At 44.6% G+C, this 12,099-nt stretch overlaps 1 protein-coding gene across 1 annotated transcript; it reads right to left on the reverse strand.

The window, feature by feature from the left end:
- Positions 1-1,563: 1,563 nt before the first annotated feature.
- Positions 1,564-5,359, reverse strand: LOC109763262 (uncharacterized). Its single transcript, XM_020322107.3, has 6 exons — positions 5,117-5,359; positions 4,894-5,018; positions 3,979-4,075; positions 3,725-3,834; positions 3,095-3,169; positions 1,564-1,883 (listed from the first exon to the last, which is right to left on the reverse strand). The coding sequence occupies exons 1-6, from the start codon at positions 5,355-5,357 to the stop codon at positions 1,833-1,835; spliced, it is 699 nt and encodes a 232-aa protein (XP_020177696.2). The 5' UTR covers positions 5,358-5,359; the 3' UTR covers positions 1,564-1,832.
- Positions 5,360-12,099: the final 6,740 nt, after the last annotated feature.

Below are 12,099 nucleotides of genomic sequence, written 5' to 3' on the forward strand. Positions count from 1 at the left end.
CCTCCGTCGCCGGAGTCGGAAACAACTTGTTGTAGTAGACAGTCGGGAAGTCGTCGTGCTAAGGCCCCATAGGACCAACGCACCAACAACCGCCGCAGATGAAGAATAACGTAGATCAGAAGGATCCAACCCGAAGAAACACGAACGTAGACGAACAACGACGAGATCCGAGCAAATCCACCAAAGATAGATCCGCCGGAGATACACCTCCACGGGCCCACCAACGGTGCCAGACGCATCGCCGGAACGCGAACTAGGCGGGAAGACCTTTATTCCATCTTCAGGGAGCCGCCGCCATCTCGTCTTCTTGATCATGACACAAACCCTAGCAAAACTGAAAGAAACAACTAAAAACGGAGCCCTCCCGCCGGCCCTTGCCGAGATCCACTGCGCCCCATGGCCCTACGGCCACCGGAGAGGAGGCGGACCTGCGGCAGCGCCGGCGGGAGGCAGAAACCCTAGCTCTTTTTGTAGATAAGGAGGAGGCGGCGTGTTTTTTTCTTTTTTGCTTTAGTAGTGCTGGCGTGGCTCCATTTAGTTCATAGGTTGATGTCGATTAATCTTACATAGACAACAGTGTATTTTATTGAAGGTTGAATATCAATGGTGTTTTTACTGTAAAGTATATGTATGGAAACAGTGTTAATATTCAACCTATTTTTCATAGACAACACATACGGAAAACAAAGGTTGCCGTCAAAAACAAAACAAAACTGGCAGGCTAGTAAAAAATATTGCTTTTGTTATCATCGGGAAGTAATTCATCATTTCTCTTTGTCTTGCCCGTTTACAACTTTGATTTGGCGCACATTTACAACTTTGATTTGGCACAAGATTCATGTTGTATATAATTTGCCTCAACCAACGAGTATATCAAAAAAAAAATGTCAACTAATTGGGTGTTATTTACCCAGAACTGAAGGGACTAGGATATTAGATTTGTTGTGTTGTGCTAAAGATGAAATTAGTTACACATGGTTAAACGATTAGGAGGTTATGCATCATCCACTATTGATGCTTTCTATATCAGAGGATATATAAAAGGTAAATGTTGCGCCAGCATGACTACAATAGTCAAACACGGCACGACCCTGGTGCAACAAGTTTACAACTCGACTCAGACAAAAGAATAAGTCACTATTTATATGGCCAGGGAGAATCCCATCCAAGTGTCGCTGGGCATCACAAACTCTCTAAGCATCTATAGGATCCATGGCATCATACCTATTGACCAGTACGATTTACTTGCTCATTTCTTACCCCTCAAAATAAATGCTCATTTCTTGTATACTAGGCATGCTCACAAGTGGGCTTCTTTGCAAGCCGAGGAAGAACAAGGTGCTAGTACTAGGCACGGCCTACAAGACGATCAATAGAATTTTCCAAATTCCACATGTGCTGTCAACTGTCATGCACAATTTTTCTCACAGTTTTTAAAATTTTAGATATGAATTTCGCCAACTTACAAATACCTGTAGTTCACATGAACCCAAGAATTAGATCATAATCTTCCGCATAAATACTGGCCTCCCGTGGAGTGGACAGCTGCAACCCCATAAACAATTTTAAGTTTGGAACGTTTTCAAAGTCTGGAAACTGTAACAAGATCCACTCTACATTGACACTGCATTAATTAATCCCCTCGAAAACAGAAAGAAAAAAGGACTAAACTGGCACTGCATTCGGGCATGTATGCGGACAGGTACACAAGAACTCAAAACAGTGAGCTCCCATTCTATTCTGTCGCACGCTCTATTGGCTATGGACACTTGTTTTCAGCTGACAGAGAGCTTGCTGCATCCCCATCTGCTGAAATCTGCATCCGCCCTTCACTAGTCGATGGGCACTTCCACCTCCATCTTCAGGCCAGGGTGGCCGATGATCTGAAACCACGTCACCAAAGCAGTTCAGTTTCGCTTCACCACCAGCAGTACAGAACAAGAGCAATATACAATCAAGAAATGCCATAGAACTGTAAATATAGTTTATATATGAGTACTGGTAGACACACTGGATAATACTACAACCGCAAAAGCTATGCTTTTCTTCAATTCAGATGAATCTTACCACAAAAGCTTTAATCATTTATGCCACTAGTTGTGTTCCACTACTCAGTTTTGTCATTAGAAGTTACAACTGCTCAAAAATGACATCGTTCCGTGAGACGCTTGCTCAAAAATGCCATTAGAGACCTAAAAAATGCCATTCCGTTAGATGCTTGCTCAAAAATGTCATTAGACACCATTCTGTCAGGCCAAACCTGTTGACCATGTTATATGACCAAAATACCCCTAGACCCACATGTCAGCTCCATCTATCTCATAATGATAAGTGTTGGCCCCACTTTTCAGGAGTAAGCAAGCGAATAATATTAGAGCAAAAGAAGAACGATGTTCGCGATCGAGTGGGGCCGACACTTAATCGTACTGAGTTAGAGGGAGAGCTGAAATGTGGGTCCATGGGTATTTTGGTCATATAACCTGTTATATGGGCTTTGAGCTGACAGTAATGGTGTCTAGTGGCATTTTTTAGCAAGCGCCTAAATGAGTGATGGCATTTCTAAGCACTTGTCGCCATGGTGCTCCAGGGGAAACCCTATCCTTGGATTGGGCGGTGGTGGCACTCCGGTGTCGTTCCCTTCCTGAAGGCACCGCCTTGGAGCCCATTGTTCGTCATGCACGGCTTCTCCTCATCGGGGTGGCTCATCCAGGGTTGAGGGCCCCGACGACTTCATAGTAGTGCTTAGTGTTTCATCCGATGTTTGCTTGGTGTAGTTTGGGGTGGTGTTGCTGTTTTCAGCGTCCTTGTATCTAGCCTTGGGGGTGTGTGTTGCGTTTGTGTGGGGTGTGTGTTTGTATCGGCTTGTTCGGTGATGGTTGCTTTATATATAAAGCGGAGGGAAACCCTTTTTCGTCATTTTTTAGCAGGTTAAACTTCTAGTGGCAAAACTGAGTAGTGGGACAGAACTAGTGGCATAATAAATGATAAAAGTCAGATGAATCTAAACACAAAAACTATGCTTTTATAAATTCAGATGAATTTGCCACAGCATTACAGCTATGATAAGAAAGGTAAGCAATGTTTAGCTTTGTACCGTCACAAAATCTTCTAATGATAGAGTGGAATCCCGTGTATACCCAGCTTCTTCCAACACCTTTGTTAGTACTTGCTGAAAGGCATCGATTCAAATCGTGTTACTTTGAGATTGTACTGCTGTACATAAGCTTGAACAAAACATTATGCACTATGCAAAGCAATACTGACATGTTAAAAACAAAAGCAATACTGAAACTATTCCCTATGAATATTCAGAGACAACACTGATTTCAGGTTAAGTCTTGTGGATGTACAAATATCATAAAATCTGGATATTGTTGAGCTTTTAGATATATATAAGGATGGGTTTCACACAAACTATATTTTTTAACTAATGGTAAAGGGCTCTCTTCAACTGTGTACTATCAACTTAAAAATTTGCACTGCGAAGGAAGCTACTCTTAGCATTTGCTGCACTTATTTTGGGACGGAGGGAGTACAATTTAGTGTCAGGGCCCCCTTCATTTTGGAAACAAGTTATGCACACTTGATGTGTTTATGATGGCAGGATACTCATTATTTGAAGAGGAAACAAGGGAACAGTCACATTTGTTCTTGTTGATTTAGTAAGTGTACTTGCAAGTGAATGTACTATGCAATGAAATACATGATTGAATCAAATGAGAACCTCTCTTTGTTTCTCTGACATGGACGAGCCCGTTAGGTCCCGTAAAACCTCTACCAGGTCCTTGAAGCTTACTTTCCCCTTGCCATCAATGTCATACACCTTAAATATGACTGCTCAATGAAACACAGACCAAATCAACAGCGGACAAGCAAATTAATCATCATAAGGATCAGAGAGACCCAAACCAACATATACTCCTTTCAAGATAGACAGCAAAAAGAGGAAAAGAAACATGATGACTTGATGAGCATTACACTCAATCTTTTGCTGAAGGCTGGCCCTTGCGCTGAAGGTAGAGAGAAAAGAAACAAATTCCTTGAAGTTCAATCCATCAACCATACGTAGCAGCCTCTGCAAATAGAAGAATGGAAGCTCAAAATCAGTCTCACGTCTATAGTTGACACTGCTGAATCTCCTAAATATAGCTAAAACAGTCAAACTGGGTAAAGAAAGTCAACAGACTATGTTATTTGCAAGCCAGGTTGTGTTTTGCTGGAAAAACTACATTATATGTACAAATCAAATACACTGAGTCTTACTGTGGAAGAAAAACGAACTACAAATCTTCAGTACTGAAATGATGTATAAGGAGATTTTTGTAGCCTATGATAAGTTTTATTTGGCAAAAGCATTATACCAGTCTTTGAACTTTGATAAGTCTTTTGTTTACTTAAAAATATGATTCCATTGGTATCCAATCAAAGATACCTAGAGCCTTTTCCAACCGGATGTGGAAGATGCTTCCTTTCATAGAGATATTCAGGTTCCACATGTGTTAAACCATGGTAAAACTTCTTATGCCGATCGATTGCATACAGGTTCTGTGAGGCAATTGGCATAAAATTTTCAGATACACCTAGCTCCTTGATGGAGTGTGGAAATCTAATTAGTTTTCCCCCCATTATATTATACACTTACTTGCTGAGGAATTCCAAGTGTTGTTCAAATCAGTACTAGTACATCTCTGTAGACAGAATTGTATACAATACAACTACGAAAGCAGTGTGTGTGATGCCAAGGACAGCACACAAAAACAAGATGGATCTGCTTCGTCTGCACGCACTACTACAGTCAATGAGTCAGCTGGAGCTGGCACGAAAGGGACAAAGCAAGCCGGAGATGAAAATTCGCCGTCTCGACGACGAGAGGAGGAGGGGGGCGGGACGGACCTGGGAGAGCGGGTTGGTGGAGTACTCCGGGATGGAGAGGAACTCGTCCTCGGCGACGAAGCCCTTGGCGCTGCGGTCGAGCTGGCAGAATCGCTCGTACAGCGACACGATCTCCTGCTGCGAGACTTGGATTCGTTCGTTCGATTTGGGGGCAAAAGAAAGTCAGGAATCGATCAAATCACCGCCAAATCGAAGGGGGTGTCGATGGGGATCGATGACATACATAGGTAGCTGCAGTGCTCCTGCACCTCCTCGATGTCGTACTGCGTCAGCATCGACGACGCGTTCCCCATCGCCGGGAGGCCTACCCGGTCGATCTGCTCCGACGACGACTCGCCCTCCCCTCTGTCCCTCGCTGCGTCAGTAGAGGAAGTGGGAGGAAGGAAGGGGATTGCGAAATTTCGGGTCGGTTTTTTCTGTATGGATGGACTTATCTGGCGAACGTTCGCCACAGGACATGGCATTTTGCGAACGTTCCTCGGGCAATTTTCAGTGTATTTGGAGAACCTGGATGGCTTTTTTGCAAAAATGCCATGGCATTTGTTTAATTTTGAGTTTAAAAAGTCATCCAAACTGCACCGTAGGATCAAGATCGTGTGGCAGTTAGGGCGTTCGCTGGCAGTTTCCCCCGGCGAAACGTTCGCGAGTTACTATTTTCGTTTTCTATTCGGTTCTCCGAAATAATTTATACCTGACAATTCGGATGCCCCAAAAATCAGGTTCGGGTTTTCCCAATTTGCAGGAACGGAGAATTGCCGAGATATGCGGGGAAGCCAAGGTGGAACTCGCCAGCGGCGAGCGCAACAGCCAGGGCTATGGATTGCATGGGGAAGCTAGAAGAGGTTGTCGACGGCTAGCGTTGGAATGCCAGGAGAAGGTCGTGGGTGACTAGCCCGACGGGTCGCGCAGCAGTCGCGGCCGCCAAAGTCGGCGACGCAAGAACATGCGCGGATGCGAGCTACGGCGTGCGTGAGAGAGATATGAGATGCAAGATGCACGTGTGTAACAGGAGAGAGACGGCGGGTGAAAAAAGGCATGTATTCCGGTGAGAAACTTGACGCGGCCTACGATCACGCCTCCAAGCCGGCTACAGACACGTCTCCAGTCCACCTGCACACGCACCTCCTGGATGCACAGTCTGCCTACATGAAAGTCTTCTGATGCTGACACGTGGCATTTTGTTGTTAATCTTCTGAAATCATTCATAGAGGCGCTGCTCCAATAATTTACTAGATCATGAATGCGCGCGTTGCCGCGCCCGTCAATTTGATAAGAACTTCCCATAATAAGTGAATATACAAAACATGAGAGATCATTTTTCATAAATTGGTCAAATATCATTAAGTTATCAAAGGAGAGAAATTTAACCAGTTTGCAGCGAAGTAGTGTGGAAGAGAAGATTGGGTGCGCTGGTAGCATGATGCTCTCCTAGAGAGGTATAGTCATGGGTGAGGAGAAGGAAACACATGTCATTATGCCAACTTCCATGAATCTAGTATATAGAATATGTATGACGGTGAAGAGGATCACAAGCTAAAGATGCAAACTATTATATTGCATGGATAACTTATTGGAAAAAAATACTTTGTGAAACCAATGAGGTAGATGATATATATGGCATGCATAATATTTTTTGAAACAAACATGCAAAATATTAATTATTTGCAGTCTTCAAGTAAGCATCCTAATAAGTTCATATTTTGATCGACGGCCAACTTCTTCATGACTACAAAGTTGAAATACATGTTGTTTTCTGCGAGAAATGATGTATAATTAAAAGGCATACTTTGTAAGTTCACTTCACAAATTAAATTAGAATATTGGGATGGACCCAAGGTAAGTTACTTTGTCAAGTCTTGTGAGTTTTTTACTCTGCTTCGATGCAATGTGCCTGTGACTTCGTGCTTCACATCAATAGGATACTATGTCAATTTTATTATCATGAAGTTTCTCATCAATCTTCTGCATGGTTAGTCAAATTGGATACGTGTGGAAAATAAGACAATGCTTCAATTTACATGCGTAGACTGACTGAGAGCATACATGAAAAAACAACGATGGTTAGGAGAGGTTCTACCATACCAATGGTTGTGGATCAGGATGAGGAGGTGTGCCCGGGGAGCAGGACAGGAACTGCAGGCTGCAACATGGCTTCGAACTCATGGTGTCCATCGGGGGGGCGAAGAGCAGGGTATCCGGGAACTGAATAATGCTGGCGAGTTGCGGAGAGCAGCGCGAGAGAGAATCATATGCAGTCGTTCTCACCCACTATCCACACTCCTCTCGCCTCCTTCCTGCATCCCTCGCTACGAAGGTCTTCGCCTTGTCTTGTACCTCGTCGCCGCCAGCTTAACGTATTTATTTGAACGATATCAACTGATCCGCCACCGCCGTCGCCTCAGTAAGGTTTCGTAGGCACGCTGTCAGAGGGTTGGAAGAGGAAGCGGCGCAGGCACCGTGGATGAGGTTGCAGTTAGTGGATGGTGGCATCATACTGGCATGCGGCGCGGGCGTGGATGAGCTCCGCCGCCGTGTGGCGACAACGAGGAACATGCTAGGCCTACTAAATGAAAGCTTTTCCCTCGTTGCGGCCCATAGTGGGTGTTGGCCCAGTTCATAAGAAAATGCCCAGATTGTTCTGTGGAGCAGCAGCCCAATCAGGTGGGCCTACTAGCTGGCGTGAAGTTACACAGCGGGAAGCCGAGCTAGTGGTGCGGAATGACCCGAGTGATCTAGTCCGCCCATTAGTGAAACGAACGGCTTAAGACAGCTAATCACTCTGCGAGGCCGTAGCTAGCTGCGTTTTACTGTTTAGTAATGTGACAATAATAAACGTCCCAAAAAATAGACCAGTTTAGCGATGGACAAAGAAGTCACCTAAAATGAGGCCAAAATGTCAGCGAAGCTGGCGAGGGTGCTGAACCGGGAGGAAATCTGCTACCGTCACAAATGATGATCTTAGGTGATGGTTCGTTATTCATCGCCAGTGTTTTTGTCATGGAATAGCATGCATTTTCTAGTGCGTCGTCCCACATAATGTGCATCTTAAACTTTATCCAAGAAGGTATGAACATAAATGGCCTGCCCTCGATCCTGTGGTACAACACGGAAGCACCCTCGAGCTATAAAACGTGATGATTATCAAGTTGCAACACTGAGCAAATCAATAAATTGACCAACATATAGAGCAACAAGAAGCAAAACTTGCGATCTCAATGATTGACGAGCCTTGTGGCCACCTTCTCTCCACTTGTGCAATCGCACTACAATTTCATGATGAAGTTGGAGATGGTGAACCACCGATGAACTAGTGAATTCACATTGTGATCATGGATCACGTGCAAGTTGTACGGTGCATTATGCTTTTGCTCATGAAATGAAACATACACATTTTGCCAAAAGGTTGAGCCCCCTTGCCTCGAGCCTACAAAGTCCGCAGATATGACCTTCCATGCATCGCACGACATCTCATCCTCCATCACCGAGCACCCTGCCATCGCGCTTACTCTAGAAAACAACAATAAGTTCAACAAAAAAAGCTCAATGACATTTGACCGAACACCTGATGGGTGTGGTGTCTGCCATGGACAACGGAGGAAGATGGGCGGACTGTACCTGGCTACGGACGAATCCTCGGTGGACAACGACGTTGTCCAAGGCAGGCAGGCATGTGGGTGGGGGTTGCAAACTGTTGGGGAACGCAGTAATTTCAAAAAAATTCCTACGCACACACAAGATCCAACTAGGTGATGCATAGCAATGAGAAGGGAGAGTGTTGTCCACGTACCCTCGTAGACCGAAAGCGGAAGCGTCATGATAACGCGGTTGATGTAGTCGTACGTCTTCACGGTCCGACCGATCCTAGCACCGAAGGTACGGCACCTCCGCGATCTGCACACGTTCAGCTCGGTGACGTCCCACGAACTCTAGATCCAGCTGAGGTCAAGGGAGAGTTTCGTCAACACGGGGGCGTGGTGACGGTGATGATGAAGCTACCGGCGCAGGGCTTCGCCTAAGCACTGCAACGATATGACCGAGGTGGAAATCTGTGGAGGGGGGCACCGCACACGGCTAAACAATCAACTTGTGTGTCTATGGGGTGCCCCCCTCCCCCGTATATAAAGGAGTGGAGGAGGGGAGGGCTGGCCCTCTCTATGGCGCGCCCAAGGGGGAGTCCTACTCCCGGTGGGAGTAGGATTCCCCCCTTCCCTAGTTGGAGTAGGAGAACAAGGAAAAGGGAGAGGGAGAGAAGGAAGGGGGGCCGGCCCCCCTCCCAATTCGGATTGGGCTTGGGGGGGCACGCCCCCACCTCGGCCGCCTCCTCCTCTCTCCCACTAAGGCCCATTAAGGCCCAATGACTCCCCAGGGGGGTTCCGGTAAGCCCATGGTACTCCGGAAAATGCCCGAATTCACCCGGAACCATTCCGATGTCCAAACATAGCCTTCCAATATATCGATCTTTATGTCTCGACCATTTCAAGACTCCTCGTCATGTCCATGATCACATCCGGGACTCTGAACAACCTTCGGTACATTAAAACACATAAACTCATAATACCGATCGTCATCGAACGTTAAGCGTGCAGACCCTACGGGTTCGAGAACTATGTAGACATGACCGAGACTCATCTCCGGTCAATAACCAATAGCGGAACCTGGATGCTCATATTGGTTCCTACATATTCTACGAAGATCTTTATCGGTCAAACCGCATAACAACATATGTTGTTCCCTTTGTCATCGGTATGTTACTTGCCCGAGATTCGATCTTTGGTATCTCAATACCTAGTTCAATCTCGTTACCGGCAAGTCTCTTTACTTGTTCCGTAATGCGTCATCCCGTAACTAACTCATTAGTCACATTGCTTGCAAGGCTTATAGTGATGTGCATTACCGAGAGGGCGCAGAGATACCTCTCCGACAATCGGAGTGACAAATCCTAATCTCGGTCTATGCCAACTCAACAAACACCATCGGAGACACCTGTAGAGCATCTTTATAATCACCCAGTTACGTTGTGACGTTTGATAGCACACTAAGTGTTCCTCCAGTATTCGGGAGTTGCATAATCTCATAGTCATAGGAACATGTATAAGTTATGACGAAAGCAATAGCAATAAACTAAACGATCATAGTGCTAAGCTAACGGATGGGTCAAGTCAATCACATCATTCTCGAATGATGTGAAACCGTTGATCAAATGACAACTCATGTCCATGGCTAGGAAACTTAACCATCTTTGATTAACGAGCGAGTCAAGTAGAGGCATACTAGTGACACTCTGTTTTGTCTATGTATTCACACATGTACTAAGTTTCCGGTTAATACAATTCTAGCATGAATAATAAACATTTATCATGATATAAGGAAAGAAAAATAACAACTTTATTATTGCCTCTAGGGCATATTTCCAACTCTGAGGTCTTTCATTGAAAAATTCTTATTCAAGTATACTTTTATGCTATTCAGAAATTCAGTAGCATTTCCGATCAACAATATGTCATCCAGATATAATATCAGAAATGCTACAGAGCTCCCACTCACTTCCTTGTAAATACAGGCTTCTCCAAAAGTCTGTATAAAACCATATGCTTTGATCACACTATCAAAGCGTATATTCCAACTCCGAGATGCTTGCACCAGTCCATAAATGGATCGCTGGAGCTTACACACTTTTGTTAACACCTTTTTGATCGACAAAACCTTTTGGTTGCATCATATACAACTCTTCTTTAAGATATCCATTAAGGAATACAGTTTTGACATCCATTTGCCAAATTTCATAATCATAAAATGCGACAATTGCTAACATGATTCGGACGGACTTAAGCATCGCTACGGGTGAGAAGGTCTCATCGTAGTCAACTCCTTGAACTTGTCGAAAACCTTTCGCAACAAGTCGAGCTTTGTAGACAGTAACATTACCGTCAGTGTCAGTCTTCTTCTTGAAGATCCATTTATTCTCTATGGCTTGCCGATCATCGGGCAAACCAACCAAAGTCCACACTTTGTTCTCATACATGGATCCCATCTCAGATTTCATGGCCTCAAGCTATTTTGCGGAATCTGGGCTCATCATCGCTTCCCCATAGTTCGTAGGTTCGTCATGGTCAAGTAACATGACCTCCAGAACAGGATTACCGTACCACTCTGGTGCGGATCTTACTCTGGTTGACCTACGAGGTTCGGTAGTAACTTGATCAGAAGTTTCATGATCATCATCATCATCATTAGCTTCCTCACTAGTTGGTGTAGGAATCACTGGAAACTGACTTCTGTGATGTACTACTTTCCAACTCGGGAGAAGGTACAATTACCTCATCAAGTTCTACTTTCCTCCCACTCACTTCTTTCGAGAGAAACTCCTTCTCTAGAAAGGATCCATTCTTAGCAACCAATATCTTGCCTTCGGATCTGTGATAGAAGGTGTACCCAACAGTCTCCTTTGGGTATCCTATGAAGACACATTTCTCCGATTTGGGTTCGAGCTTATCAGGTTGAAGCTTTTTCACATAAGCATCGCAACCCCAAACTTTAAGAAACGACAACTTGGGTTTCTTGCCAAACCACAGTTCATAAGGTGTCGTCTCAACGGATTTAGATGGTGCTCTATTTAACGTGAATGAAGCCATCTCTAAAGCATAACCCCAAAACGATAGCGGCAATTCAGTAAGAGACATCATAGATCGCACCATATCTAGTAAAGTGCGATTTCGACGTTCGGACACACCATTACGCTGTGGTGTTCTGGGTGGCGTGAGTTGTGAAGCTATTCCGCATTTGTTTCAAATGAAGACCAAACTCGTAACTCAAATATTCTCCTCCACGATCAGATCGTAGAAACTTTATTTTCTTGTTATGATGATTTTCCACTTCACTCTGAAATTCTTTGGACTTTTCAAATGTTTCAGACTTATGTTTCATCAAGTAGATATACCCATATCTGCTCAAGTCATCTGTGAAGGTCAGAAAATAACAATACCCGCCACGAGCATCAACAGTCATTGGACCGCATACATGAGTATGCATTATTTCCAACAAGTCTGTTGCTCGCTCCATTGTTCCGGAGAACGGAGTCTTAGTCATCTTGCCCACGAGGCATGGTTCGCAAGCATCAAGTGATTCCAAAAGCCCATCAGCATGGAGTTTCTTCATGTGCTTTACACCAATATGACCTAAACGGTAGTGCCACAAATAAGTTGCACT

The sequence above is a fragment of the Aegilops tauschii genome, chromosome 5 (assembly GCF_002575655.3).
Source record: "Aegilops tauschii subsp. strangulata cultivar AL8/78 chromosome 5, Aet v6.0, whole genome shotgun sequence".
In the NCBI taxonomy this organism is placed as follows: Eukaryota; Viridiplantae; Streptophyta; class Magnoliopsida; order Poales; family Poaceae; genus Aegilops; species Aegilops tauschii.

Bases quoted from the DNA above. Each gene is read 5' to 3' on its own strand.
- LOC109763262 (XM_020322107.3), bottom strand. From the start codon at position 5,357: ATGCCATGTCCTGTGGCGAACGTTCGCCAGATAAGTCCATCCATACAG. The intron at 4,076-4,893 runs GTCCGTCCCGCC...TTCTATTTGCAG, and splicing joins CCACCAACCCGCTCTCCCAG to AGGCTGCTACGTATGGTTGA. The intron at 1,884-3,094 runs GTACAAAGCTAA...ACGTGGTTTCAG, and splicing joins CATTAGAAGATTTTGTGACG to ATCATCGGCCACCCTGGCCT.